This window comes from Podarcis cretensis, assembly GCF_951804945.1.
Source record: "Podarcis cretensis genome assembly, chromosome: 13".
NCBI classification, from domain to species: Eukaryota; Metazoa; Chordata; class Lepidosauria; order Squamata; family Lacertidae; genus Podarcis; species Podarcis cretensis.
The window spans coordinates 18,592,980-18,620,714 of NC_137182.1; the positions used below are offsets into that span (position 1 = coordinate 18,592,980).

The window sequence follows — 27,735 nt, forward strand, 5'->3', positions numbered from 1 at the left end:
GATGACCTAGTATTGACTTTGCAACAGCCAGACACTAGTACTAAAAGAGTTTTAAAACTAATTGAAACATTTGGTCGAGTAGCAGGTTTTAAATTGAATAGACAAAAAACGAAAGTGTTGGAAAAAAATTTAACAATGGAAGAAAGAGAGAGTTTTCAGAATGAAACAGGTTTGGAAATTACAAAAAGGGTAAAATACCTGGGGGTAAACTTAACATCCAAGAATGTGAACTTATTTAAGGATAATTATGAAAAATGTTGGTCAGAAGTTAAAAAGGATCTGGAAATATGGTCAAGGCTGAAACTTTCCTTGTTAGGCCGAATCGCTACTATTAAGATGAATGTATTGCCTAGAATGCTGTTTTTATTCCAGACGTTGCAGATTGTGGACAAGATGGACTGTTTCAAGAAGTGGCAGAAAGACATATCAAAATTTGTCTGGCAGGGCAAAAAGCCCAGAATTAAATTTAAGATTTTAACTGATGCAAAGGATAGAGGGGGGTTTGCCCTGCCGGACTTAAGACTTTATTATGAATCAGCAGCTTTCTGCTGGTTGAAACACTGGCTACTTCTTGAGAATACTGACATTTTGGATCTGGAAGGGTATGACAATAGTTTTGGTTGGCATGCATATTTATGGTATGACAAGGTAAAGGTGTATAAAAGTTTTAAAAACCATATTGTAAGGAAAGCATTGTACAACGTTTGGATTAGATACAAAGATTTGTTGGAAAGTAAAACCCCTAGGTGGGTGTCACCAATGGAAGCTAGGGAAGTAAAAAAGCTTAATATGGATTCTAAATGGCCAAAATATCATGAGATCATAGATTATGATGGTGAAAGGGTGAAACTTCAGAGTTATGAGAAACTAAAACCTAAGGTTCGAGATTGGTTGCATTACCATCAGATAAATGAGACGTTTAAACAGGACAGGAAAATAGGATTTCAGAAAGAGAAGTCAAAATTAGAAACAGAATTGTTGGAACCCAATACTAAGAATTTATCAAGAATGTATAACTTGCTGTTAAAATGGAATACACAGGATGAAACGGTGAAATCAGCTATGATTAAATGGGCACAAGATATAGGTCATGATATTATGTTTGCTGACTGGGAACAGTTATGGACCACCGGTATCAAATTTACTGCATGTAATGCTTTAAAAGAAAATATTATGAAAATGATCTACCGGTGGTACATGACCCCAGTCAAGCTAGCAAAAATTTATCATTTGCCTAATAATAAGTGTTGGAAGTGTAATGAGACTGAAGGCACTTTCTACCATCTTTGGTGGACCTGCCCAAAGGTTAAAGCTTTCTGGGAAATGATCTATAATGAAATTAAGAAGGTCCTTAAGTGGACTTTTCCTAAGAAACCAGAGGCTTTCCTCTTGGGTATGGTGGGCCAAGTGGTGTTAAGGAAGGATAGGACTTTCTTTATGTATGCCACTACAGCAGCAAGAATTCTACTGGCAAAGTATTGGAAGACACAAGAACTACCTACTCTGGAAGAATGGCAAACAAAGGTGATCGACTTTATGGGACTGGCTGAGATGACGGGCAGAATCCGGGACCAGGGGAAAGAGACAGTGGAAGAGGACTGGAAGAATTTCAAAATATATCTTAAAAATAATTGTAAAATTGAGGAGTGTTAAGATGTCAGGGGATAAGAAGTAAAGAATTGCAGCAGTAAACAAAAAAAAACTTAAGAAATATTTATGAAAAGGAACTAAGACAATGGACTTAAGGGTTGCTAAAGAATTATTAAACAAGGATGCAGAGATGGGGAGGTATGGGGAAGTCAAAGAAAAAAGGCTATGAACCGATGAGTATGAAGTTATAATGTGTTACATTGTTCTTTATTTTATGTGTGGAAAATTAATAAAAATTATTATAAAAAAAAATAAAAAAAAAATGGATGCCTGTGGGAAACCCATAAGCAGGATCTGAGCACAAGAGCACTCTTCTCCTGCAGTTTCCAACAACTGGTACCAAGAAGCATTGCCGCCTCTTGACACTACTGCTTGGTGAGTCTGATGCCAGTTGTGTTTCATCCACATCCGGGAGGTGCAAAGGTTCCCCACACATAGAATCACAGAATTGTAGAGTTGGAAGGGACCCTGAGGATCATCCTTGCAAAGCAGGAATATGCAGCTGTCCCATACGGGGATCGAACCTGCAACCTTGGTGCTATCAGCACTGTGCTGTAACCAACTGAGCTATCCAGTTTGGTCTATTTTTCCAGCAGCAGAGATGGAGGTCTCTATAGCCATGGCCAGATGGTTGAACAGACTTAACAGGGCCCTAACCTGGAGTGTTGGTTGGGGGGGAGGTGAGGGACTGTGCTGCTAAATAGCATGGAGGGGGTAGTGGTGGGAACTCCCGTGCCACAATTTGCTCACCCCACAACAGCAGAGGGACTGTTCCAGGGTTGGCTGCCTTGCACCTCGGCAGATGTAGCGGACCCTCACCTTTCCGCTGTTATCTCTCCCTTCCAGGTGAGCATTTTAAGTACGAATTTGGCGAGAAGGAGCTGCTGATGAAACTCTTCCAGGAGCTGCACCTCAAGACCCCGCCGCCGCCTCCCGCTCCCCACGCCCCTTCTTCCCGCACCCAGTACCTGTGCGGAGACGCCGCCGCCTCTCCCCTGCTGCCCCTCCACAAGCCAGGCCTCCCCCCGGGAGGGAGCCCTTTCCCGCTGCTGGAAGGAACACAGAACCTGGTGGGGCTGGGGAGGGCGCAGAGCCGCTACTGGACTTTCTTTGGGTTCCAGGGGGACGCCTACGGCCGCATCCTGGACAAGAGCAAGATCATCTGCAAGCTGTGCGGAGTCCGCCTCAGCTACAGTGGCAACACCACCAACCTACGCCAGCACCTCATCTACAAGCACCGCTGCGAGTACAACCAGCTGGTTGGGACCCAGACGGCCGCTCTGGACAAAGGCGTCCTGGGGACGGCGAGCGAGTTTGGAGCCCCCCGGCCTCCCGCCCCAGGCAGGACCACGCGAGCGGTGGCCGACTTCATCGTGCTCGACCTGATGCCCGTGGAGGTGGTGGAAGGAGAAGGGTTTGGGCAGATGTTGGGAGTCCTGGATCCCAACTACAAGCCCCCAGATGCCGCCTCCCTGGCCCACACGGTGCTGAGGGACATGCACACCCACGTGAAAGGGAAAATCTGGGAGCTGGTGCGGACCCTGCCCCAGTGCTCGCTCAGCTTGGACATCTGGCGCCACAGCAACACCCTCACCTACCTCACTCTCACCGTGCACTACGTGGATGACTGCTTCGAAGCCCGGGCGAGGGTGCTCTCGAGCCGCCCCATCCCCGAAGAGCCCAGCACCGACAGCCTGGCGGAGGCCCTCAGCGAGGCGGCCAAGGAGTGGGGGGTCCGCGAGAGCACCTCGTACACCGTCGGGGGCCTTGGGCTCACTACCCAGCAGGCCGCGGCGGCGCTCGGCTGGACAGCCCTGCCTTGCATCGGGCAGGCCTTGCGAGCCGCCATGGAGGCTGTGCTGAGCCAGCCGGCAGCGCAGGGTGCCTTCGAGCGGCTGCGGCGCCTGGCGTCCTGGGCACTGGCCGGGGCAGGCCGCGGCGAGAAACTGTGGGCCCAGGAGCCCCTCCTGCAAGCGCACCTCGGCCGCTTCCTGCGGGACGGGGGCAAGTGGCACAGCGCCTATGCCGTCCTGCAAGGCCTGCTGGAGCACAGCGACCCTCTGGCGGGGCTCGGCCCCGACGGGGAGGCGACGCTGCGCCCCCAGGACTGGGCTGCCCTTCGGGACGCGGCCAAGGTCCTCAAGCCCATGGCCATTGCTACCTCAACGTTCACCAAAGACCCCTTTTCCAGCCTGTCCCTTGTCAAGCCTGTGCTCACCAGCCTTCTCTATAAACACCTGGTGGGCAGCGAGTGGGACTCCACCTTGGCACTGGAAGCCAAGGCCGCGGCCCAGAAGGAACTGAACCAGCACTTCTCCAGCCCAGATGTCAACCAAGCCCTCAACCTGGCTTGCGCCCTGGACCCGCGCTTCCGCGGTCTCGACTTCCTAAGCCACTCGGACCGCGTGGAAACCCTCCACTTGCTCAAGGCGGAAGCGTCGCGGTTGGCAGAGTCGCCGGCAGCGCAGGCCTCTGGCCCGCCGGGCATGGCCTTGCCCCCATCACCGCCGGCCAAGGTGCCAAAGCAGGACGCAGGCATCGAGTTCCTGCTGGGGGACCTGTGCAGCATGCGCGCCACCTCGGGCGCCAGCTCGGCACATCAGCAGGTGGAGCAGGAGGCCAGCAGCTTCCAGTCCAGCAAGGCCTCCGCCCTCGGCCAGGACCCTCTGCAATGGTGGAAGACGCACCACACACAGTACCCGCTGCTGGCCCGGGCGGCCCGCAAGCTGCTTGGCGTGCCTGCCACCTCGGTGCCCGCAGGCTGGCTATTCAGCAGCGCCGGTGACGCCATGCACACCAAGCGGCAGGCCCTGACGCCAGAGCACGTCGATATGCTGGTGTTCCTCCACGGCAACCGAGCCATGCTCTATTAGGACACAGGGAAAGGAAGTCGGTGGCTTGGGTGGGCAGGGCACCCCTCTTTGCCTGCCCCCCGATGGTGCGAGGGTGGCAAAAATGCTTCCGGAGAACCCTCTTCCCTTCCTTCTTTCCTCCCTTCTTTCTTTCCCTGTGGGGCAGGCGTAATGCTCTGTGTGGTTTTGAGAGAGAAGAGGGTGAAGAGGAGCAGAACAAACCATTTGGGCGCTTTTTGGGAGAGGGGTGGTGGTGCCTGTCCATCAGCCAGAAACAGCCTGGAGCGAAAAGATAATAGATATGGCCATAGTAGTCATTTTGAAGAACAGGAATGGTCCATTTTAAGGTTGGGGGGGGAGAGGAGGCTGAGGACAGAAGTGGTCTATCAAAGGGGTGGGAGGCCTGATGTGAAGGAATAGTCCACGTGCCACAAGGGAAAAGGGGTGTGTGAACATGAGGGAGGAGGTGCGTATGGCTTGCACAGCGCGTCTCTCGCTTGCATTGCAGCCCCATTTTTTTCTCCTGCTTGGTAGAAGATGCGCAGCAGCAAAGGACAGGGATGTTCCATGAAAGGAAAGGAGAGGGAGCATCTGAGGACAGGAAAGTAGGGGGGGAGGAGTAGAGGTGGGGCTGGAATATTCCATGTGTGTAGGGGGGGAGAGGTGGAGCTCTGACTGAGAGCGGGGAGGATTTTGGGGAGTTGGATTTGGCAGGGACTCCGATAGAGGAAACCACAGGAATTGAAAAGCAGGGGGAATACACAAGGAGCTCACATAGGAAGGTGGAGGAAGTGGGACAAAATAGCAGAGTGGAATATTCCAAGTGGGCTGGATTGTAATTAGCCATATATTGCAAGGGGGGTGGGGTGGAGGATTGCAATTGGGGGAGGGGAAAGAGGCAGTTTTTCCACAGTAGGTATTGTGGATTTCCAATTCCCTCCCCTTAAAAAAAAATTATATATAGAATATTTATGTATATTGGTGTTCAGGTGTTCTTTGAGCTTAAAGGCAGGGGATGTTGATGGTTTAATATCCCAAGCAGCAGTTTGAGGAGGGATCTAATCAGAAAACAAACATCTGCCCCCTTTCATTTCCTTTTTCTAGGGTACTGGGCAGGGTGGGGGCATGGAGAAAATTGTGTCTGGGAAATCCCTTCAGGCCCCGAGCTGTCTCCCTTTGCACCTGAAATCATGTGATTGCCTTCTTTTCTCTTCCATGGCGTGGGGTGGGGGTCCCAGGGACAGATTAGAATGACTCCAAAACAGAGTAAAGAAAAAAGAGGGTGTTTAGAGGACACTGGCCCTCCCCTCTTTGGGATCAGAGATGCCCCCCCTCTGGTCTACCACCCACCCTTCTGGGGCAAGCAGTCAGTTAGCATAATAAACCAAAGAAAGTATTATCCCATTCCTTTCTACACTCCCCCCCCTCAAGTTCGTTACATACACCCCTAGACCAGTTTGCATGTGGCTGAAATGTGTCTCTCCAGAACATGGAGGAACAAAGCTGAAAACATGAATGCATGTCTTTTCTCTTTCCTGCCCCCTCCCCTTAATGTCACCCCCACATTTGGGGGGGGGGTGTGGAGGCAGCTTGGAGGAACAACTTGGGTTTCATTTTTTTAACCCCCCCCCCCCCCGCTCCCCATTCAGTATTGGAATATGTTTTCTTTTGTGTGTGTTTTTCAAAAATTGAAATTGGTGCTTCAACAAGAAAATAAAAGTATGCTTTATTTTAAAAGGGCACTTCTGGTTTTCTTAAGAAGGGGGGAGGGGGGAGAAGCAGCTGAAGAGATTTACCCCAAGGCAGCAGGTTCATGCCCTATGGCAGCGACAGCCTTCACCAACTGGGACCCTCCAAATATTTTGGATTAGCACTGCTCCCTGGTGCTGATGGGAGTTTTAGTGATTGAATCATGGATTGTAGAGATGGAAAGGACCCTGAGGATCATCTAGTCCAACCCTGTCTGGGTAGCTCAATTGTTAGAGCACGGTGCTGATAACACCAAGGCTGCAGGTTTGATCTCTGTATAGGACAGCTGCCTATTTGTGCATTGTAAGGTGTTGGGAAAAAATTATCCTCAGGGTCCCTTCCAACTATGCGATTCTATAATCCCCTGCAATGCAAGAATATGCAGCTGTCCCATGGGGGGATCGAATCTGCAACCTTGACGTTCTGTCAGCACCACGCTTCCTAACCAATTTCACCTTCGTGTCTTGCTAAACACCCTTCAGTGGGGAGAGAAAGGAAGGCCCAGCTCCCTCATAGAGCTGGCCAGCAACATAGGGTGATAAGACACGTGAGCCTAAACTCGCTTAGGCCTAAAACTCACTTGCTAGGCACTATGTACCTTTCCGAGCACAATTCAAAGTGTTGGTGCTGACCTTTAAAGCCCTAATCGGCCTCGGTCCAGTATACCTGAAGGAGCGTCTCCACCCCCATCGTTCTATCCGGACACTGAGGTCCAGCACCGAGGGCCTTCTGGTGGTTCCCTCTCTGCGGGAAGCCAAGTTACAGGGAACCAGGCAGAGGGCCTTCTTGGTAGTGGCGCCCTCCCTGTGGAACGCCCTCCCACCAGATGTCAAAGAGAACAACAACTACCATACTTTTAGAAGACATCTGAAGGCAGCCCTGTTTAGGGAAGCTTTTAATGTTTGATGTATCACAGTATTTTAATATTCTTTTGGAAGCCACCCAGAGTGGCTGGGGAAACCCAGCCAGATGGGCGGGGTATAAATAATAAATTATTATTATTATTATTATTATTATTATTATTATTATTATTATTATTATTTCCTGTTGAACTTGGTGGGGCTTACTTCTGAGTAAATGTCCTTAGGATGGTGCTGCGCGAAAGGTCTGGTGTGCAGAGGGAAGCAGAGAATTTGAAAGCAAGTTTGTCACCCGTCAGTATTTTTGCCTATATAGGGTAGGTCTGCTGTCCCTGATGTTTTAAATATATGAATATAATTGCTTCAGAATAAAGGTTTGCTGCGCTGAGGAATTTATGAGGGGGCTCGGAAAGGGGTTGATGTAGAGGAGCCGTCAAGACAAGCTGTGAATGAATTTGTGCAGGTCTGTTTAATTCTGAAGCAGCCATTTTGTACCCAAAGTTCCCACTCCTCATTGTAGCTTGAAGGGATGCGGTTCAGACCTGGGAAGGTACTGAGCACACTCTCCTCTTAGGACTGCTCTTCTGGTCAAATGGGAACTTTTCTTTCACTCAAGAGTAGGCCCAAGAGGGCCCAATCCATACGAGGGAGCAGAGAGTTGACTACCACCATCAGTTCACTGCCACTGACTCCAACGCACCAATTATTTGTCACGGAAAAATTGGCCATGCCACCAAGGCCACACTGCGTGACAAACGCCATGTTTAGTTTGACCCTCAGAGTGGAGAGAGAGAGAGGCAGCTGCATTTTCCCAGCAATGATGGCTTCTCGACCTGGAACTGAATGGTCTTAAGTGTGCAACAGGCTTATGGGCGTAGCCAGTGGGGTAAGTAAATAAGTAAAAATATGTAACTAAAAGTAGAAATTGTAGAAAGATTTCTGAGCACTTGGGGGCAAAAGAAAGTCACGAAAAACAACTGTTGTTGAGACATTTCATTCTGAATCTGCTAGACAGAACCAGACAGAGGATGATGACACGGGTGGGTGCCCTGCCCCTCATAACATAAATTCTGACTAGGCCCATGAACAGGTTTCGGGAACAGAGCCACAATTCCAACAACAAAAAAATCCCCACCCTCACTTTGAGGTGTGTTGCATGCCAGGCCCCCTAAAAACATTTTAGTACCCAAGAGATCCTGTTAGAATTACAATTGCCGAATCGCCATGCAGTAGATAAAGCAAAACTCTGGGAAATGCAGGGCATTTTTGGCAGCTGGAACCTGTGCACCTCTCCATTGCCATTTTAAGAGAACGAGGGAAGTGTTCATGGTGAGTTCTGGCACCTCTTTTTCTGGGGGGGTGGGACACTAGGGACTTGAAAAATTCCTGTTTGCAAGACACAGCATTTCCTCCTCTCTGAGGGGGCAAGGTGCTTTTTATTATGGTGTGGGGGCTACAAAATAAGTGGGATGTTTTGGCTAACAGGGCCACCAGTAAGAGTGTGTGGTGCGTGCCTTGGGGTAAGGTTGGGGGTGCGAAAAATGGGGCAGAGCACACTGCCTTCCAGAGGTTGTAGCCCCACATAGCCCAGACATGCTAACCATTGCACTGTAAGCGGAAGGATACCTATGGCGACCATGCGCACCTGGGACTGGACCTGAGACAGCCGCCCCCCTAGAGGCGGTACTCGCAGACGTAATACATCCGCCGCTCGCAGTCATTGTCCCACCATTTCCCGTCGTCTGAGCTGAGGGACACGCAGTTCTCCCGGGCGCCGCCGTTGGGTTGAGTCACCAGGAAGTCACGGTACCAGTCGAAGACGGACACGCGCTGCCCGTTCTCGAAGAGCCACAGCCCTTCTGAGCGCCGGTCATTGATGCCCACCCAGACAGGCCAGTTGTTAGGCTGGAAGGCGTCGTAGAGGTAGCGGCGCAGGAAGGCCAGCTCGGTGGCGTCTGCTGGCATGGCCAGGTTCCCTCCCCTGAGCTCGCACAGTTTTTGTGATGCATCGTAGACCTCGAAGTTCTTGAAGATCAGGAAGCATTTGGCGTGGGTCCGGCGGCCTCGCAAGCAACCTTGGGATAGGGCAGAGAGTGTCATGGTTACAACGGCAACTGCTGCTACCTACGGCTTGCGATTCCATCAAGTGGAATGCAAGGAGATGGGTCTCTGCCCCAAGAAGCCTGCAGTCTGAACATGGGGGCAACAGAGGGTGAATGGCCTTGAGAAACGCCTCCATCCTGAAGAATGGAGGCCTTTCATGGCCTATTTTTTTTAAAAAAAAATTACAGTCAAATGAAATCACGGGCAGGAGGGAAAAGGACAAAATAATTAGAACAGAGAAATTTTGTGATAGATAAAGATCTAATGCAGTAGAAAAGGTTTGAGAAAAACGCTGCAGAGCTGAGGGTGGGAAATAGTGTGTTTGATTTGAAGGTCAATGTGAAAACATTTGAAAAATAAGAATAATAAATTATAGAAATATAAAGAGAGAGAAACCCCTCCACCCTCACATCTCAACCTGAGCTTAGTGTGCTGGATTCGAACAATCCCCCTCTGTCCCTGAATAACCTTTGCTTTGATCCTTATGCTCCATCAGCTCTGAGCAGCATATGAAATCCTGACTCTCTGACACACATACGCACACACAGCACACAATCTTGACACCCAAAGAACGACAGCTTTTTGAGCTAAAGGAGGGATTTGGCAACTGGCAGCCTCAGGCACTCGATCCAGCTCTCAACATGGCTTTGCATTTCCAAAGGCTCTGCCTGTTATTGCCCTTTAGCCGCTTCCTGCCCTTGTAAGCTGAGGGCCAGACGCAGACATGATGCTGGAGATCTGTGGCTGGCCTTCCTGATCCCTTTTGTCTTTAAAACAAAAGCAAAAAACACTTTACTGGAGAGATAGCTTAGTCTGTAGAACATGAGACTCTTCATTTCAGGGTCTTGGGTTTGAGGACCATGTTAGGCCAAAGATTCCTGCATTGCAGGGAATGGAATCAATGGCAGTATAGGGCTGCTCCCTGTTTTCCTAACCACTCCCAATGTGCATTGCCTCCCTGCCCCTGTCCTCACCATCGATTCGTCCGAGCTCTTTCTGGTTGCGCGTGGCGACTTCTTTCAAGGAGTCGAGCGACTCGTGAGCCTCCGTCACGCTCCCCTTCAGTTCAGCCAGGCCTTGAGAGAACTGGGAGACCTTCACGTCCATGAGGTGGAACTGCACATTGAGGCGGTGGACGGCTGCATCCAGGCTGTTCAAGCGGGAGACTGCTTGGACAACAAGGAGTGAGGAAGACGAAGAGGAGAAACAAAGGCAAATTTTAAGTGTCTGGAAACAGAGGAACAGATACAGTGATATTTCTACAAAAAGAGGTGCCGGAACCCATCATGAATGCCTCTCTTGTTCTCTTATAATGGCAGTGGTGCCCACCTGACAATTCCGGTGAGTTTCAACTGAAGCCCTGAACAGGAGGAATGCTCTTGTAAGGATATAATCTCACAGGTGGGGAAACTGTCTCTCTAGATGCTGTTGGACTCCAACTCCCATCAGTCCTGGGCTGCATGGCCAGTGGCCTGGGATGATGGGAGCTGTAGCCTAGCGACCTCTGGAAGGCCACAGGTTCCCCAGCCCAGCCCAGCCCATAAGTTCCAGTGTTCTGCATATTTTATTTTATTTATATCCCACCTTTCCTCCCAAGAAGCTCAAGTGGTATATGAGATTCTGGTCACCACATTTTATCCTCGGAATAACCCTATGACGTAAATTAGACAGTGGCTGGCCCAACACCACCCAAATGAGATATTTAAAGAAGATTAGGAATGTTTTGTAGATTATTTGCAAAATTATAAGCATATTAAAAGGTTAACAGTAACGGAGTACTGTTAAACGGAGTAAATTCAGCAGTAATAACTACGCAGATATAGAAAATGAAAAGATAGAGATCAATTAGAATATGTAGAGGAAAAGAAAAGAATGAAGTGAACCATGGGAAGGGCGGGGGGGAAGTCGAAATTAAATGTGTATTTGGTATTTGATTACTATTTATTGTTCTTATTGTAAAATGAAAATGATAAATAATTAAAAACAACAACAAATCACCCAATGAGCTTGAAGGCCATGTGGAGATTTGAACCCTAGTCTTCTGGGTCCTAGTCCAACACTCTAACCACTCTTCTTCTTTGGCAATCACTCATAGCCAAGTAAGATTATCTTCCATGAACACGATCTTAACAGGGAGTCCGCAAGCGATTGTGGAGGCCAATTCTAGATCCACACATCCTTCCATGGTGGAGACATAGGTTTCCAGGCGGGATTTGATCATGGTGAGGGTTTGCGAAGTGTGCCTTCCTCTTAGCGCGTTTCTTCTTTCCGTCCTGAGTTCAAGCGTCTTCAAAGCCCATGACACCTTTGGTAAAGGCTGTTCTCCAATTGGAATGCTTGCAGGCCAGTGTTTCCGACTTGTCAGTGTTCATACTACATTTTTTTAGATATGCCTTGAGAGAGTCTTTAAACCTCTTTTGTTGACCACCAGCATTACGCTTGCCATTTTTAAGTTCTGAATTGAGTAGTTGTTTTGGAAGATGATAATCAGGCATCTGAACAATGTGACCAGTCCAACGAAGCAGATGTTGAAGAATCATAGCTTCGACACTGGTGATCTTTGCTTCTTCCAGTACACTGGCATTAGTTCGCCTGTCTTCCCAAGTGATGCGTAAAAATTTTTGGAGACGCCGTTGACGGAATATTTTGAGGAGTTGGAGATGGCATTTATAAGTTGTCCATGTTTCACACTGGCCACCTGCTCTCACAGTTGCCAACCAGATGCCCATGGGAAGCCCATAAACAGCACACTAGAGCAACAGACCTCTCTCCCATGGTAAATCCCCAGCGGACAACATTTAGAGGAGCACGACCTCTGCTTCTGGAAGTAGCATATGATGCTGTCATGACTAAAGGCCATTGATTCTCCATGAATTTGTTTTATCCCTCTTTTATGTAATCTATGGTGCTGGATTATGGTGCTGGAGGAGACTCTTGAGAGTCCCATGGACTGCAAGAAGATCAAATCTATCCATTCTGAAGGAAATCAGCCCTGAGTGCTCACTGGAAGGACAGACCGTGAAGCTGAGGCTCCAATACTTTGGCCACCTCATGAGAAGAGAAGACTCCCTGGAAAAGACCCTGATATTGGAAAAGATGGAGGGCACAAGGAGAAGGGGACGGCAGAGATGGTTGGACAGTGTTCTCGAAGCTACCAGCATGAGTTTGACCAAACTGTGGGAGGCAGTGGAAGACAGGAGTGCCTGGTGTGCTCTGGTCCATGGGGTCACGAAGAGTCGGACACAACTAAACGACTAAACAACAACAATGTAATCTAAGAAGTCATTACAACCTCTGAGACTGAATTCCATAGTTTAACTGTGTATCGTGTAAAGAAGTTCCCCCTTGTTTTTGTCCTGAATCTCTTCAACTTCATTGGATGTCATTGGGGTCTAATATTATGAAATGAAAACTATTCCCCATCCACTTTCTCTACACAGAATTGTAGAATTGCAAGTCCAAAGGGCCCCCAAGTGTCACCTAGTCCAACCCCCAGCAATACAAGAATCTAAACCTTGCACAATGATATACACCTGGGGTGTGTCATTTTAGGGGGCGAAGCTTAACTTTTGCAAATGTCTTCATTGAGGGGTGTTAAAAATATGTTTTTGTGTCCGAGGAATTCAAATCTATTATTTTTTGCGACTGCACAACATTTAGCTTTGTAAGTCTACGTTTGATGAAGAAGCACATAAACTCTCTTCTGGAAAATTTTAATGTTACCTCCTGTAAATGTCAAGTAATGCTAAATAATGATTCTATAATAATATTCATATACCATATGACTACAAATACTTAGCAATCATTTCTAATTATTTCTGTGCAGTTTTACAAACATTTTACGTACTAAGCAAAATGAAATTATATTAATTTAAGCAAGATAACTTTTGGATTCCCAAGTCATGTTATAATTTTTTAGCACCCCTCATTGTTGAAATCTGAAAGGTGAAAAATTCAACACGCCTTCCACTGTTCTGCTCACCTCTTCTCTACACAACCGCAAAAATGCTCAAAATGCTGTCTCCTTTCCTCATATAGGCAAGATGCTCCAGCCTCCAGGTCATGTTGATTGCAGTGGCGTCGCAACGGGGGGCGATGCGCCCCGGGTTCCACATCTGGGAGGATGACAAGGCAGCACCCTGTGAGGTGCTTGCCCTGCCGCCCCAGCCTGCGCACGGCGGCCCGAGCAAAGTTGAATGCATGTGCTGTACGTAGCAACGCCACACATGCGCTGTACATAACGGTTTGCCACTGGTGCCACTCGAGCGCTATACGGACGGGGTGGGATCCCTCCATCACCGCTACAGCCGCAAGCAGAGGATACCGGCATCGTCCATACGGCGCTGAAGTGGCAGCGGCAAGTGCGGCGTTGCTATGTACAGCGCAAGCGTCGTACGTAGCGATGCCACACATGTGCTCTACATAGCAATGCCCCACCCCAGGTGTCACAGCACCTTTGTTCACCCCTGCTTGATTGTCCTCTTCTGCACCTTATATAACTCTACAATATCCTTTTTGAGGTGCAACAACCAAGACTAGACACGTTATTCCAAGCATGGTTGCATGATCAATTTGTGTAAAGGCAATATGATACTGGCAGCTTTACCTTTTATCTTTCCCTAATGATCTTCAGCACTGAATTTGCTCCCTCCTTCCTTCCTTCCTTCCTTCCTTCCTTCCTTCCTTCCTTCCTTCCTTTTTCATGGCAGCTACACGCATGGGTTTCCCAGCAGCTATAGAAGAGACTGTAACCAGAGTATGGTCTGTCGATAGGCAGCGCAAACTGCCTGGCAATTGCGAGGCTGTTCACACTGCACTGCTAAGGAAAGACACTTTCACTGCAACCCAGCAACCAGTTCCCTGAAATCCAAATTGACTCTTAGCAAAGTGAAAATCCAATGCAATCTCTCTGCTATTCTCCTTGCGCACACTCTTAAGGAGGCGGTAATGCAGTTTGAGGCTCTTTATCACTTAGAGGTATGTTCAAGCCAAGGTGCTTTCCAAGACAACGAGCAGCCAAATTTCCCATTAGTGTCCTTTGTCTGGCTGACCCACAGCAATGACCAAACCTTACCATGATGCCCCTGTAGCAGCAAAAACAGATGCCTTTGTTTGCCCCACCTGCAATAAAACATCTCTCCAATATCTGTCTCCACAGCCACAGCAGGCGCTGTAACTCTCCAACAGTTTGACTTTGCCCCTTTCACCCCAAACAAGGCCCACTCTTCTATTGTCTCCCCAACAAGAGGGATGTCAATAACCATTCTCTTAAGTAAGACCCTCTCTATAGAGGCCAAACCCTCCTAATGTCCCTATTTTCCAGGGACAGTGCCGGATTTACAGAAGGCATCCCAGTTTCTGATTTGATTCCGGAATGTCCCATTTTTCCTTAGGACGTCCCACTTTTCATCAGAGAAATGTATGGAGTTATACAACCCATGAAAAGGGACGCAGGTGGCACTGTGGGTCAAACCACAGGGTGAGCTCCCGTTGCTCGGTCCCTGCTCCTGCCAACCTAGCAGTTCGAAAGCACGTCAAAGTGCAAGTAGTTAAATAGGTACCACTCCGGTGGGAAGGTAAACGGCGTTTCCGTGTGCTGCTCTGGTTCGCCAGAAGCAGCTTAGTCATGCTGGCCACATGACCCGGAATCTGTACACCAGCTCCCTTGGCCAATAAAGCAAGATGAGTGCCGCAACCCCAGAGTTGTCCGCGACTGGACCTAATGCTCAGGGGTCCCTTTACCTTTATACGGCCCCTGAGCCAAGGAGATAAGTAACTAGACAACCTTTAGGAGACATCAGAAGGCAGCCCTACAGCTTCCATCTTCCTTGATTGTTGGCCACAGAGTCTAGGGCTGATGGGGGTTAATCCAAAAACATCTTCAGGGCCAGAGTTTCCCCACCCTTGAAGTAGAGCAAATTATCTGACAGCAGCTTCCCATTGAGTCCACGGAGATAGTTGGTACAGCATCACTCTCATACTCTCAGGGTTGTGGGTTCGATCCCCACATTGGGCAAAAGATTCCTGCATGGCATGGGGTTGGACTAGATGACCCTCATGGTCCCTTCCAACTCCATGATTCTAAGTTAGAAACTGTTCTGAGTTGGAGACTGCCTTTACTGCCTATGTTGAGTTTCTTTAAAAGAAAATTACCTACTGCTAAGAACACGGCTCTGCTCCCTACACAAACAGTAAATTATCACATCATGGGGCCATGTTTCTTGCTGTGGTCAAATTATAAATGCAGGCAGTTCAGCTCAGCTAAGGAATGGAATGAGCAGACTGGGTAGCTTCTAAGGATTAGGTTGGGGGGGGCGTGCAAGCACATCTGTATAAGCCTCTCTGTGCAAGAGACAGATAAGAGAGGGTGGTCTGTGGGTGATGCAGGAGGGATATAGGTGGTTGTGGTCAACTGGCGAGGGGTGTCTGGCCTTGAATAGGCTCTGTGTGCATGTGGGGCAATTGGAAGGAAGAACTCATCAGGGCGGCCAACACCACAGGCAAGAAAGGGGTATGTTTGATGTGTGTGAGGCAGCACACTAGACACAGCCATTAAAAGATGCCTTTGCATTTCATGTGCAAATTTTCAGAAAATGCAAATTGCATCAAGGGGAAAGGCCAATCAGGGCAGGCAGGCAGAGAGGGGTTTAACCCTTTCCTCCTCTGGCAGAAAATCCTTCCTGTGAAAAGGGGTGCTTGCAATGGAAAGACCAAGGGTCAGCAAACTTTTTCAGCAGGGGGCCGGTCCACTGTCCCTCAGACCTTGTGTGGGGCTGCCAAATACATCCCTCAAGACAGCGGAGGTTTGGGATCAGAGTTTTACCTTCTCCTAGATGGGCTCCCTTTCCAGGTGGATGAGCCCCATCTGCCCTTCACTTCCCTCTGCAGAACGTGCACCATGATTGGTGTCACCCACTCAATCTGCTGGAGTCTGTCCTGGCATGCAGGAAAAGCCTCATCTGGTAACCCCACCTGGCTTAGCTGGCCATATGCAAATTTAGGAATATTTCCTACACTTTAAAGGGAAAGATCAATGGGGAAGACAGCGACCAGCTGACCTGTGGACCTGTTCTGCCTGTTGCCCAGTTGTTAACTGTTGATAGACAAACTCAATGTCCCTCTCAGTCTCCTTTCTTTTAAGGGTTCTTTCTCTTTACATCAGGCTTGGACTGGACAGACCTTCCTATGGAGACGTGTACTCTGACAGGCTTATAAACAGGGGACTCTGTAAAGTAGGACACACATGGCCATGTTGGTCAAGCAGTGGGGGATTTCATCCTATCTTCCACCACCCTTAGCGGCTAGTCCTCATTGGGACGATAGGGCAGAACTCAGGGAGCCCAACAGTACACAGAGCTAATTCCAGTTTCGGAGAAGTAGGTTGACAAGCAGTGCCCCTCCCTGGACTGGTTCTGGCTTTGGCTTGGAGTCAATTTGATTCCCTCCCCCTCTTTCTTTTTTCCTTTCTCCTCCTGTGATGAGGCTGCATTTTAATGTTTTAATGTTGTATGTAACCTAGTTTTTTTAAGATGTATTGCAACTTGTTATTATTGGTTGTTAGCTGCCCTGAGCCCAGCCTTGGCTGGGGACGGCGGGGTATAAATAATAATAATAATAATAATAATAATAATAATAATAATAATAATTATTAATTATCTATGCAAGAAGGCAGCCAGGTGGTGGGTGGCTGTGGTTGGTGGGACAGTGCCCCATTTGCCCTACAGACTATGTCCCCCACTGTTACCCACCCCACCCCATCACAGCTTGAACTGAAGAATCAAAACGTGTACAAAAAAACCCTAAATATATAAAGGATTCCTTCCCTGCAATCCAGTTTTTTGTCTCCCATTTTTAATATAGGAGATAATCATGCTAACCTACCTTGCAGGGTTGTTAAGATAATATCTGGGGAGTGCTCCAGTGTGCTAAGTATACTCCTTATTCATCTTCAGCTGCCGCTTTTATTTATTTATTAAAAGCATTCCTGGATTACTTGATGGTTGAAGGAAACTGCTTAACTCAAGTTAGCTCGACTTGAGCCAAGTGCGATTGAAGTGGGAACAAAGAGCCAAGATGCGCCTTCTGTATTTTTATTTTTAAACCGTCTGTGATCATTCGCAGTCTCCTTTCTTTGAACGTTTTACTTCTATGGTAACTTTCATTTCAGCCACTAAGTCTCGAAGGTTTTCACAGCTACAGCTCGCCAGCAATGGAACCGACGGTGGCAGGGTTCCCCACCACCCCCGCCCTGGTTTCTCTCCTAATGCTGAGAAAAAAAATGTTGTCTTTCCAAGGATGGAAAAATCCACATCAGATTTCTGTGAACCTCAGTGCTAGGTAGCTGGGTGATCCCCCACCCCGGCCCCAGTATTGCGCTTTCCCAGAATCCTTTTCCAGAACAAAGGCCAAATGAAACATGGCACACCAACCAAGGTGTGCAATTTTATCCTGCTGCTGGTGGTGGTGGTGGTGGTGGTGGTGTGTGTGTGTGTGTGTGTAAGTGTTATAAATGAAAAGAGCTGGCAGGAAGATTGGACTCTTCAGCAGGAAATGGGGGGGTGCTTAACCCTTTCCCCTCCAGACATTTTTTTTTTTAAAAAAATCGAAGTCAGGAGAGGAGGAACTGGGGAGGGAATTTTTGAGCAGAGGTGCAGACTGAGGGGAAATAGTTGGGAAGTCCCCTTTGCCCTCTTTGCTCCCCTCTACACACACACACACACACACACACACACACACACTTCTTTTGCTCAAGATTCCAGGCTCCCCTGTGTGCTTTTCCTTTTAAAAAATGCCAGGGCAAAGTTACACACAGCTTTCCATCCTGGGTACTTTGGCCCTAAAGGAGTACCAACGATGCTGCGCTTCAAGCGAAAGTTACAACAGCCAATTATTTGTGATGTGAAGGATCGCTGTCGCTCTGAATTTTAAGGAAGGAGAACTGTCGCTCTGAATTACGTGTGCAACATAAACCTTGTTTCTTCTAGGGAAAAGCTTCAGAGATGAGTAAGGAGGGGGAGAGAGATGATTTAGGGTGGGGAAGTGGAGAGTGATTAACCCTTTCACCACAACACGTATTTGCAAGAGCTTGGGAGCCCCTCATGTGTAAGAATGGTTTGGGGTAAGGGCACCATAGAGCAAAAAGTGATGGGTGGGGACTGCCCCACTCCAACCTCCCTCCCTCGTGAAGCTGTTTTTCTCTGTACGAAACTGTCTTCAGAGTTTTGTTCATATGTGAACTGTAGGTCTGTCTTTAGAAGTGCCCAGTGCCCAGTGCCAAAATTGTAGGCACTTGCCATCTGTACTTGACATCAGGGATATGCACAACATTTCGTAACCAGTTAAAAAGATCTCAGGTAACAGGTGATGAGCATGATTTTTTATTTATTTTTTTACTTTCTTAGACCTTGCACTGCTGCTGCCCGTAAGTGAATACAGTACTGGACTAGATAGACAAATAGTCTGTCTCACTAGGCCATATACTTTTAATTCCCAAAGGAATGCTATCTGCCACTATGCTATTCTGGTTAAGTGCCAGAGGCAACTGGCTAGTGGTTTTTGCAGGACACCAAATGCTGGTCTGAATCCAGCAGTGCAAAACCGATGGGCTCGTGCCATCAGCTCTACTGAGATCCCAGCTCCATGGGTCTCCTCTCAATCATTTCGTAGCAGCCATTCCATCTGGCTGCAGGAGGAGGAGAGACAGGAAGCAGGACCACCCCACTGTCTCAGCTGGCAGCTCCTTTTGGCTCCTCCTGTCCCTGAATTCTTTCCATTGCAACTGGTCAGTACGACAACCACTATGCAGCCTGGTCAACGGGTGCCTTAAAAACGGAGCGCGCTTGTTTTCCTCTCCCCTCACCATCCCTTTTTCCTTTTGTGTCATGTCTCTTGTAAACTCAGCTGGCAGAAGACTGCCTTGTCTTAACAGATCTTACGTTAGTTGCTCTGGGACTCTTTTTTGGCTTGGAGAGCAGGATAAAAATACTTCAAATAAATAAATAATCTTAGCACTTACTTCCCTGTGGGATGCTTGCTGGCAGGAGAGATTGCTCTTACTGCTGTGCCTAAACTTTTGATTGCCATTGTGAATATTAGAATTCTAGAGAGGTTGGGGGTATTCCTGGCAGTGCAGCAAAGGGTGATTCCCCCCCGCCCCCTTCTCCAGCCAAAAGTGGAGGTTTTTATAAAGTGAAAGGAAGTCGTTGATGGGTAGGGTTTACTGTTGCTTCCAGCCAAGACCCAAGAAATCAGGATTTATGTTAGGAATTGATTGGAGTTAGATGTAATTGGCTTCTGTGCCTGAGGACAAGCAGAAAGCAGTGGCTTCAGAAAAGAGTGGAAGATACATCATTTGGCAGCATGGGACGACAGGCGAGGGAAGGCTCGAGAAACAGGGTATGTTGAGCTTGCTCAGAACGACTGCCTAGGGAGGGCACAATAGCAGTTTTCAAATCGGCACATGGCTGAGCTGGGATTCGAACTTGGGCCTCCCTAGAGTAAGCCCAACGACTCCAGAGAGATTCCAAACAAACAAACAAACAATCCTATTAAAAATAGAGAGCCTATGAGCTGTAAAGGAGCTGTGAAGGCTACGAGGATAGACAATGCGGAGCCCATCAGCCCCAGCATAGCATGGAACCGGTAAAAGATTATAGGAGTTATAGTCTAACAACATCCACAGATCACCTTGTTTGTTTGTTTGTTAAATTTGTATGCTACTCGTAGATCTCAGGGCGGTTCACAACATAAATTTGCAATATAATAAACACAAAAAAGAAGAACGTCATAAAAAGAACAAACACAATCCAAAAATGCCCCTTCCACAACACATCAGATCAATCAGCCAAAGGCCTGGTTGAAGAGGAACGTTTTCGCCTGGTGTGCCTAAAGATGTATAATGAAGGCGCCAGGAGACCCTCCCAGGAGACAGCATTCCACAAGCAAGGAGCCACTGCAGAGAAGGCCCCGTTCTTGTGTTGCCAAGGTCTGGACCACTCGTGGAGGAGGCATACTTAGAAGGGCCTCAAGGATGATATCAGGATCTGGCTAAGTTCATATGGAGACAGGCGGTCCTTGAGGTATCACGATCCTGAGCTGTTTAAGCAGGACCAGCGGTCAAGGATGATGGCAATTGTAGTCCAAAAAAAGCTGTAGACCCTAGTTTGGGAAACTCTGGTCTAGACCAAGAGCAGGGAATTTCGAGGGGAGGTGCAATTGTGGGACTGCCTTCGGAGGAAGCCATGGCTGTTTAAAGTGGCATGATACTGCAGCAACAACAGCAATACTCCACCCACCTGGCTGGGTTTCCCCAGCCACCCTGGGCAGCTTCCAGCACATATACAAACATAATAAAACTAAAAACATAATAAAACTTTAAATCTGTAGTGCAGATGGGGCCCAAAGAGAACTACCATACACTGCTCCCAAGCCTGGAGGGCTCCATCACGGCTAGCAGAAATCGATAGATCTATCTTCCATTCTTTTAACAAATCTCCCTTCAAAGCCAGCTAGAAGAGGATTCTCATTATGTTAACTGGGGCTGTGAAACTGCAAGGTGGGGAAGATCACCTTTTTAAAAGGAACGGGGACCTGAGTGCTTTACGTTACTCACACACATAGGTGAAGTCATCCTCTTCCTCCTGCTGAGCCGGGGGTGCTGTGGTTGGTGACAGCTGTGTGGTACGAGGAGGCTCTTCTACGGGTTCCTCCTCCTCTGCATTTTCGTCTAAGATCTCCTTGCCAGCTGGGTCCCCCACCTCAGTTAGGGTGATCTCCTGTGCAGCCTCCTCTCCGGTTGTTTCTGAGAGCTCCAGAACCTCTTGCAGGTGCTGGGAAAAGGGGAGGATAGATGAGGAGGGTTAAATAGGAACAGGCATCCTCAGGCTCAGGGATGGAAGAACAAAAGCTGCCCTCCAGGTCTCTCTGCCTAGCTCCTCTGGACTCTTCCGAAGCCATACACCCTCCCAAGCCACACCCCTCACCAGTTGTGATTGATTTGCACCTGGAACAACTGATTGGTTCAAAATTGGGAAAGGAGTACAACAAGGCTGTATATTGTCTCCCCACTTATTTAACTTATATGCAGAATTCATCATGTGAAAGGCTGGACTGGATGAATCCCAAGACGGAATTAAGATTGCCGGAAGAAACATTAACAACCTCAGATATGCAGATGACACGACCTTGATGGCAGAAAGTGAGGAGGAATTAAAGAACCTTTTAATGAGGGTGAAAGAGGAGAGCACAAAATATGGTCTGAAGCTCAACATCAGAAAACTAAGATCATGGCCATTGGTCCCATCACCTCCTGGCAAATAGAAGGGGAAGAAATGGAGGCAGTGAGAGATTTTACTTTCTTGGGTTCTATGATTACCGCTGATGGTGACAGCAGTCACGAAATTAAAAGATGCTTGCTTCTTGGGAGCAAAGCGATGACAAACCTAGACAGCATCTTAAAAAGCAGAGACATCACCTTGCCGACAAAGGTCCATATAGTTAAAGCTATGGTTTTCCCAGTAGTGATGTATGGAAGTGAGAGCTGGACCATAAAGAAGGCTGATCGCCAAAGAATTGATGCTTTTGAATTATGGTGCTGGAGGAGATTCTTGAAAGTCCCATGGACTGCAAGAAGATCAAACTTATCCATTCTGAAGGAAATCAGCCCTGAGTGCTCACTGGAAGGACAGATCCTGAAGCTGAGGCTCCAATACTTTGGATACCTCATGAGAAGACAAGACTCCCTGGAAAAGACCCTGAAGCTGGGAAAGATTGAGGCCACAAGGAGAAGGGGACAACAGAGGATGAGATGGTTGGACAGTGTTCTTGAAGCTACCAACATGAGTTTGACCAAACCGTGGGAGGCAGTGGAAGACAGGAGTGCCTGGTGTGCTCTGGTCCAGGGGGTCACGAAGACACGACTAAACAAGTGTTTTTGTCTGAGCTCTGCTTTGCCTACCAGAATGGAAGACAGAAAGGGGTGTTTGCACACCCTCAAACATTTTTCCAATGAAAAGAGGGATGTGCCGATTATTATTATTATTATTATTATTATTATTATTAATACTCCACCCATCTGTTTGGGTTGCCCCAGTCTCTCTGGGCAGCCTCCAACATATTTAAAAATGTAATGAAACATGAAACATTAAAAAAAAACTTCCCTATACAGGTGTCTTGCCTTCAGGTGTCTTCTAAAGGCTGTATAGTTACTTATCTCCTTGCCTCAGGGTTTGCATAACTCCTTACCCCCCAACATTATTCCTGCATTGCAGTGGTTTGGATTCGATGTCCCTTGGGGTCCCTTCCAACTCTACAATTCTATGATTGCTCCAATGAAAATATGGACGTCCTAAGGAAAACCAGGATATTCTGGGATCAAATCAGAACTTCCAACAACTGCTGGGGCCCCACGTTTGAGAAACATGGATTTAGTAGTACAAGCCTGCATGATAACCCTGTAGAATGCAAGCCACTGGCCACCTCTTGCAGATTTTTGCAGCCCCAGGCTGACAGCAAAGCTGGAGGCAGATAGGCTACAGTCAGGTTGGGAGGTAACAAGTAGGAAAGGGCTATTGCTCAGAGAAAAGACATGTGATATGTCCCTGGTTCGATTCCCCAAGAACTCCAGGTGTGACTGGGAATGTTCCCTTTCTGAAATCCTGAAGAGCCACTGCTAGTGTCAACAATACTGAGCTATGTGGACCCTTGTTCTGACTAGGTATAAGGCAGTTTCTTATGTTCCCTAAAACAGGAGGAAGTGTAACTAGGGAGGGCATTCGACGCATGGAAGGAGCATAAGGTGGAACCTCAGAAACCACCCAGGCAAAACTTTAGATCAGTGGTTTTCAAAGTCGGTGGTACTGCCCCCTGGGGGGGGTCGTGGGATTCCCGGGGGGGGGGTCTCTAAGAGGCAAGGGGTTGACAGGAGGATGCTGGAGGTGTAAATGGCTATGTCAGTCATTGAAAAGCTGGTATCGCTGGACCAAGTTAATCCATTTTGTAAAATTAATTAAATTAAATAGTTTTGATTGGAGTTTGAATAAATGTGCAATTAATTGTTGCGGTTTTCAGTTTCAGAAAGCTCAGTCGGTGGAGCATGGGACTGCTAATCTCAGAGTTAATCTCTTAAGCCCCACATCGGGCAAAATATTTCTGCATTGTAGGAGGTTGGACTAGATGATCCTTGTGGTCCCATCCACCGCTACAATTCTACGATTCTCTGATTATCTTCCTTAATGAATCATGCATACTGCTTTTCTGAATAATGCTTTTTATAGGGTAGGGGGTGCTGGGATAATTTTATGGACCCTTGGCCCAGTAAAGTTTGGGAACTCCTGCTTTAGAGATGCTTAAACAGTTATGTTTGTCAAGATATTAAGTAAAAGAAACAGACGGAAACAGGCAGAGCAAACAGTGAGATCGCAAATGCACACTAGATAATCACTAAGCTTTGACTTGGCCATCCACCGAAGATGCTAAGCCAAGTCCCAAAACTTGGTTGCTGCTTCTAAAAGAGTTCCATGTTTTAGCGTCCAAGAGGATTCAGAAATCCAGGCTTTGTTCCAGACCTCAGCCACAAGAACGCAGCAGCTCGATGGCATCTGGTCAGCTGGCAATCAAGCAAAACACAAAGCCTTGCTCAAATTGAAACATCCCTTTAAGAAGGAAAAAGCATGCAAACACCGAGTGTGGGTTTTTTGTGTTTTTTGTTTCGACATCACAGCACAGGTGAGGTCATCCTGTTCCTATCATCCTGCCCTGGATTTCCCAGGGCCTGTTAAGCGCACGAATTTCAGATGCATAAGACAGAGGCCTCAACTCCTCTGCAAAAAGGAAAGAAGAGTCCGTGTGGTGAGAGCAGACTGAGTTCAACGGCTGCAGGGCTGGACGGGAGAGGACAGAATCCAAGCTGTAAGATTATTCAGATCAGGGACCCAAGAGAGGCGTTCAGGGCAAACGAAGAATTTTGTATAAATTACTTGAGTAGGAACATGCATGTACAGTCAGACCTACCGGATTTTTTCCTGGCTGCCTGAGTAGGTCTAGCTTGGAAAGAAAGAGAGAGAGAGAGAGAGAGAGAGAGAGAGAGAGAGAGAGAGAGAGAGAGTGTCTTAAGTAATATGTTTGGGTTGGAGGCTGGAACTGCCCCAGATCCTAGTATGTCTAAGAAAAAAACACAGAGCAGGCGTCTAAACATTACGCAACTGGAGTGGCCACGTGTCCAATTTTACAGAGGGCAGACCTCTATTTGAAAGCTGTCAGAGAACTGTCTCTTTTAAAACTGTCCTCTGTTTGAAGGACTGTCAGGTCCGGTATAAGGATAAAGAACTGTGCAGCAGTGGCCTTGAAGTTTGCCCGTCAACTGTTATCAGATACCCTCCAACATTTCTCTGATGAAAATAGGGACATCCTATTCCATAATAATAATAATTTTATTATCTAGGTAAAGATAATTTTATTATCTATACCCTGTCCATCTGACTGGGTTGCCCCAGCCACTCTGGGCGGCTTCCACCATACATAAAAACATAATAAAACATTAAACTTTTTTAAAAAAAACTTCTCTATACAGGGCTGTCTTCAGATGTCTTCTAATAGTTGTACAGTTTCTTATCTCATTGGCTTGGGGGGGGGGTGTCACATAACTCCCTACCCTCCAACATAAGGGGAAATAGGGGTGTCCTAAGGAAAAGTGGGACGTTTCAGAATCAAATCAGAAACCAGGGCAGCTTCTGTTAGTCCAGGACAGTCCTGGAAAATAGGGACACTGGTTGGGTCAGTTATCACTGACAGCAGACCTAGCAGGCACAGTGGTCACTTGGCCACAGTTTTCCCCACGACGACAAGGTGGAATGTATTTTTATTTCAATTACAGTAATTATTTGCATCTAGACATATAAATTAGCATATGCAAGTTTTGTGAAAGCCTGTCCTCTTCGGTCCCCCAAAGAATTCTGGGAGCTGTAGTTTGTTAAGGGTGCTGAGAGTTTTTAGGTGGCCCCTATTCCCCCTCACAGAGCTGCAGTTTCCAGAATGGTGTAACAACAGATTCTTGGAGACAACCAGGGAAATGAATGCAATAATCGTCATGTCTGAATGTAGCATTCCCACATAGCAGTTGAGAGCGAGGTTGATGGTGGGTCCCACTCCATCCCATATGTGTTCACTGGGGCTGCATACACACCATATACCAAAAGGCATGTTTCCTTCATCCACCCAAAGAATCCTGGGAACTGCAGTTTTACCCCCCTGCCCACAGAGCTACAATTTTCAGCACCCTTAACAAACTACAGGTCTCAGGATTCGGGGGGGGGGGTTTAAACATTTGGTGTGCATGAAGCCTTAATGTCTACACAGGGCTTCACTTTCCTTTGTTCATTTCCCAATCCAACACATTTTGCTGCCTGAAGCAAAGCCATAAATTGATTGTTTGACAGATTGCAGTGAGGAGCAGGGCATGAGAACCCCCAAATCCTTTTGGTGATGCCTAATGGATTCTGGGAAACGTTTGCATCTTGGATAAGGGCAGGCTGGACATTCTGGAAGCAACATAGGATCTGTATGTATCTAGCGTTGCCATATTTCAAGAAGTAAAAAAATAAGGACACAAACAATTGTTGAGGTTTTTTGGGGGAAATCGCCCCAAAAGTTGTTGAGATTTTTGGGGGAAACACACAAAATGTTTTTGAGCTTTTTCTCCCGTTTGCGAAAACCCAGACATTTTTCCGATTTTTATAAAATCCCCCCAGATGGTAATTTCAACCTTGGAATCCCAGGCATGTTCGAGAAAAACCAGGCATATGGCAACCCTATACATATCATAGGGATGCGGATGGCACTGTGGGTTACACCACAGAGCCTAGGACTTGCCGATCAGAAGGTTGGCGGTTCGAATCCCTGCGACGGGGTGAGCTCCCATTGTTCGGTCCCTGCTCCTGCCCACCTAGCAGTTCAAAAGCACGTCAAAGTGCAAGTAGATAAATAGGTACCACTCTGGCAGGAAGGTAAATGGCGTTTCCGTGTGCTGCTCTGGTTCGCCAGAAGCGGCTTAGTCCTGCTGGCCACATGACCCGGAAGCTGTACGCCAGCTCCCTCGGCCAATAAAGTGAGATGAGCGCCGCAACCCCAGAGTCGGCCATGACTGGACCTAATGGTCAGGGGTCCCTTTACCTTTTTATAATTATCATACATCCCTTCCCCACAAGCAGTTCTGAGGACTGTAATTTGTTAAAGGTGCTGGGAACTGTAGCTCTGTAAACTACAGTTCCCGGGATTCTTTGAGGGGTTGTGTGGTTTAAATGTATGGTTTGCACTCACACGCTGTTTCCATCATGGCAGCTGCCTCTCTCTCCCCCCAACCTGGAGTCCCCTGGCAAATTGTATTGGCCCAGACCACTGTCTATGCTGCCCCTGTATTTGTCTGTGTGTTAGGAGATGGAGTGGAGAGTTTCTCACCTTCAGCATCAGGGCTCTTCTTTCCTCCTCAGAGCTGAGCTCATCCCTCTGTCCCTGAGCCGCCCCCAGCAGCAACCCCAAGAGCAGCAGCTGCATCAGAGGCCAAATCTCCATGACGCTGTCTCTCTCCAACCGGGACTTGGCGTACAAATGAAACCGGCGTTGCTGGGGGAGGGCGAGAGGTCAGTTATCCCGAATCTCCCACCCAATGAACTCAAGAACGTACTAGATCTCTCTCTCTCCTTCTTTTCCCTCTTTCTCTCTTGGATTTCAGGCTCACTCAGGCGATGGTTGGGGCAGAAATGGGGGGAGGGAGGGACAGAACTCCAGCCAGCCAGAAGCCGGAATGTCTAATTCAATCCAGATGCGAAAAGCAGGCCAGGCCAAAGCCTCACCCAAGCTGGATTGCGAGAGAGAACTGTGTTATGTTGGGGTTGTCACCTGGCCAGCATAAATCTGGATTAATTTATTCCGTTTTGGTTAGCTTTTTTCTAACAAGAACAAAAGTTAAAAATATATTCATTATCTGTGGGGTTTTCCGCTACCCCTCATTTACTTAACCTACATAAATTTATATCACACACTTTCATTGGGTGGCTACAGAAGAAGGTCCTCTGTTTGAAGCTCTGTCTGGAAAATGCCCTCTTTTTGAAAGCATCCTCACTTTCAAGTGCTGTCCAATCCAAACCTGGTTTAAAGAAAAGGAACCCGAATAAAGTTCTTGAAACTGTCCATCAACAGTCAGCCCCTGGACCAAAAATGCACACAGATCACCTGGCAACAGTCTTCTTTCTCCACTAGAGTGAGGTGTCTTGTATTTCTATTCAAATGGTAGCAGCTCTTTCCCAATGTCTGTGTATTAATTAATTTTATAATGAATGATTTTAGAGTGTTGTTTGTGCTGTACTTTTGTACTGTTTTATTGTTGTTAGCCGCCCTGAGCCCGGCTTCGGCTGGGGAGGGCGGGATATAAATAAAATTATTATTATTATTATTCGTATAAATTAGCAATTGCAAATTTCATGTCAATGACATGAAATTTGGGATTTCTCCGTCTCTTTTGGGAGAGT

At 47.6% G+C, this 27,735-nt stretch overlaps 2 protein-coding genes across 5 annotated transcripts in view; one reads left to right on the forward strand and one right to left on the reverse strand.

Annotated features, from left to right (window-relative positions):
* Positions 1-27,735, forward strand: part of LOC307200665 (E3 SUMO-protein ligase ZBED1-like) — a 53,744-nt gene that overhangs the window by 18,725 nt on the left and 7,284 nt on the right. For 3 of the 4 annotated variants that reach the window (XM_079949390.1, XM_079949391.1, XM_079949392.1), the window contains exon 6: positions 2,497-6,822. In XM_079949390.1, the coding sequence (XP_079805516.1) occupies positions 2,497-4,523 (2,027 nt within the window). In that variant the 3' untranslated portion in view covers positions 4,524-6,822. Of the gene's footprint in view, positions 1-2,496; positions 6,823-27,735 lie in introns of those variants that run through there. The other variant, XR_013832411.1, reaches the window with a different exon arrangement.
* On the reverse strand, positions 8,090-26,931 carry CLEC11A (C-type lectin domain containing 11A). Its single transcript, XM_079949967.1, has 4 exons — positions 26,666-26,931; positions 20,826-21,042; positions 10,189-10,380; positions 8,090-9,186 (listed from the first exon to the last, which is right to left on the reverse strand). The coding sequence occupies exons 1-4, from the start codon at positions 26,777-26,779 to the stop codon at positions 8,786-8,788; spliced, it is 924 nt and encodes a 307-aa protein (XP_079806093.1). The 5' UTR covers positions 26,780-26,931; the 3' UTR covers positions 8,090-8,785.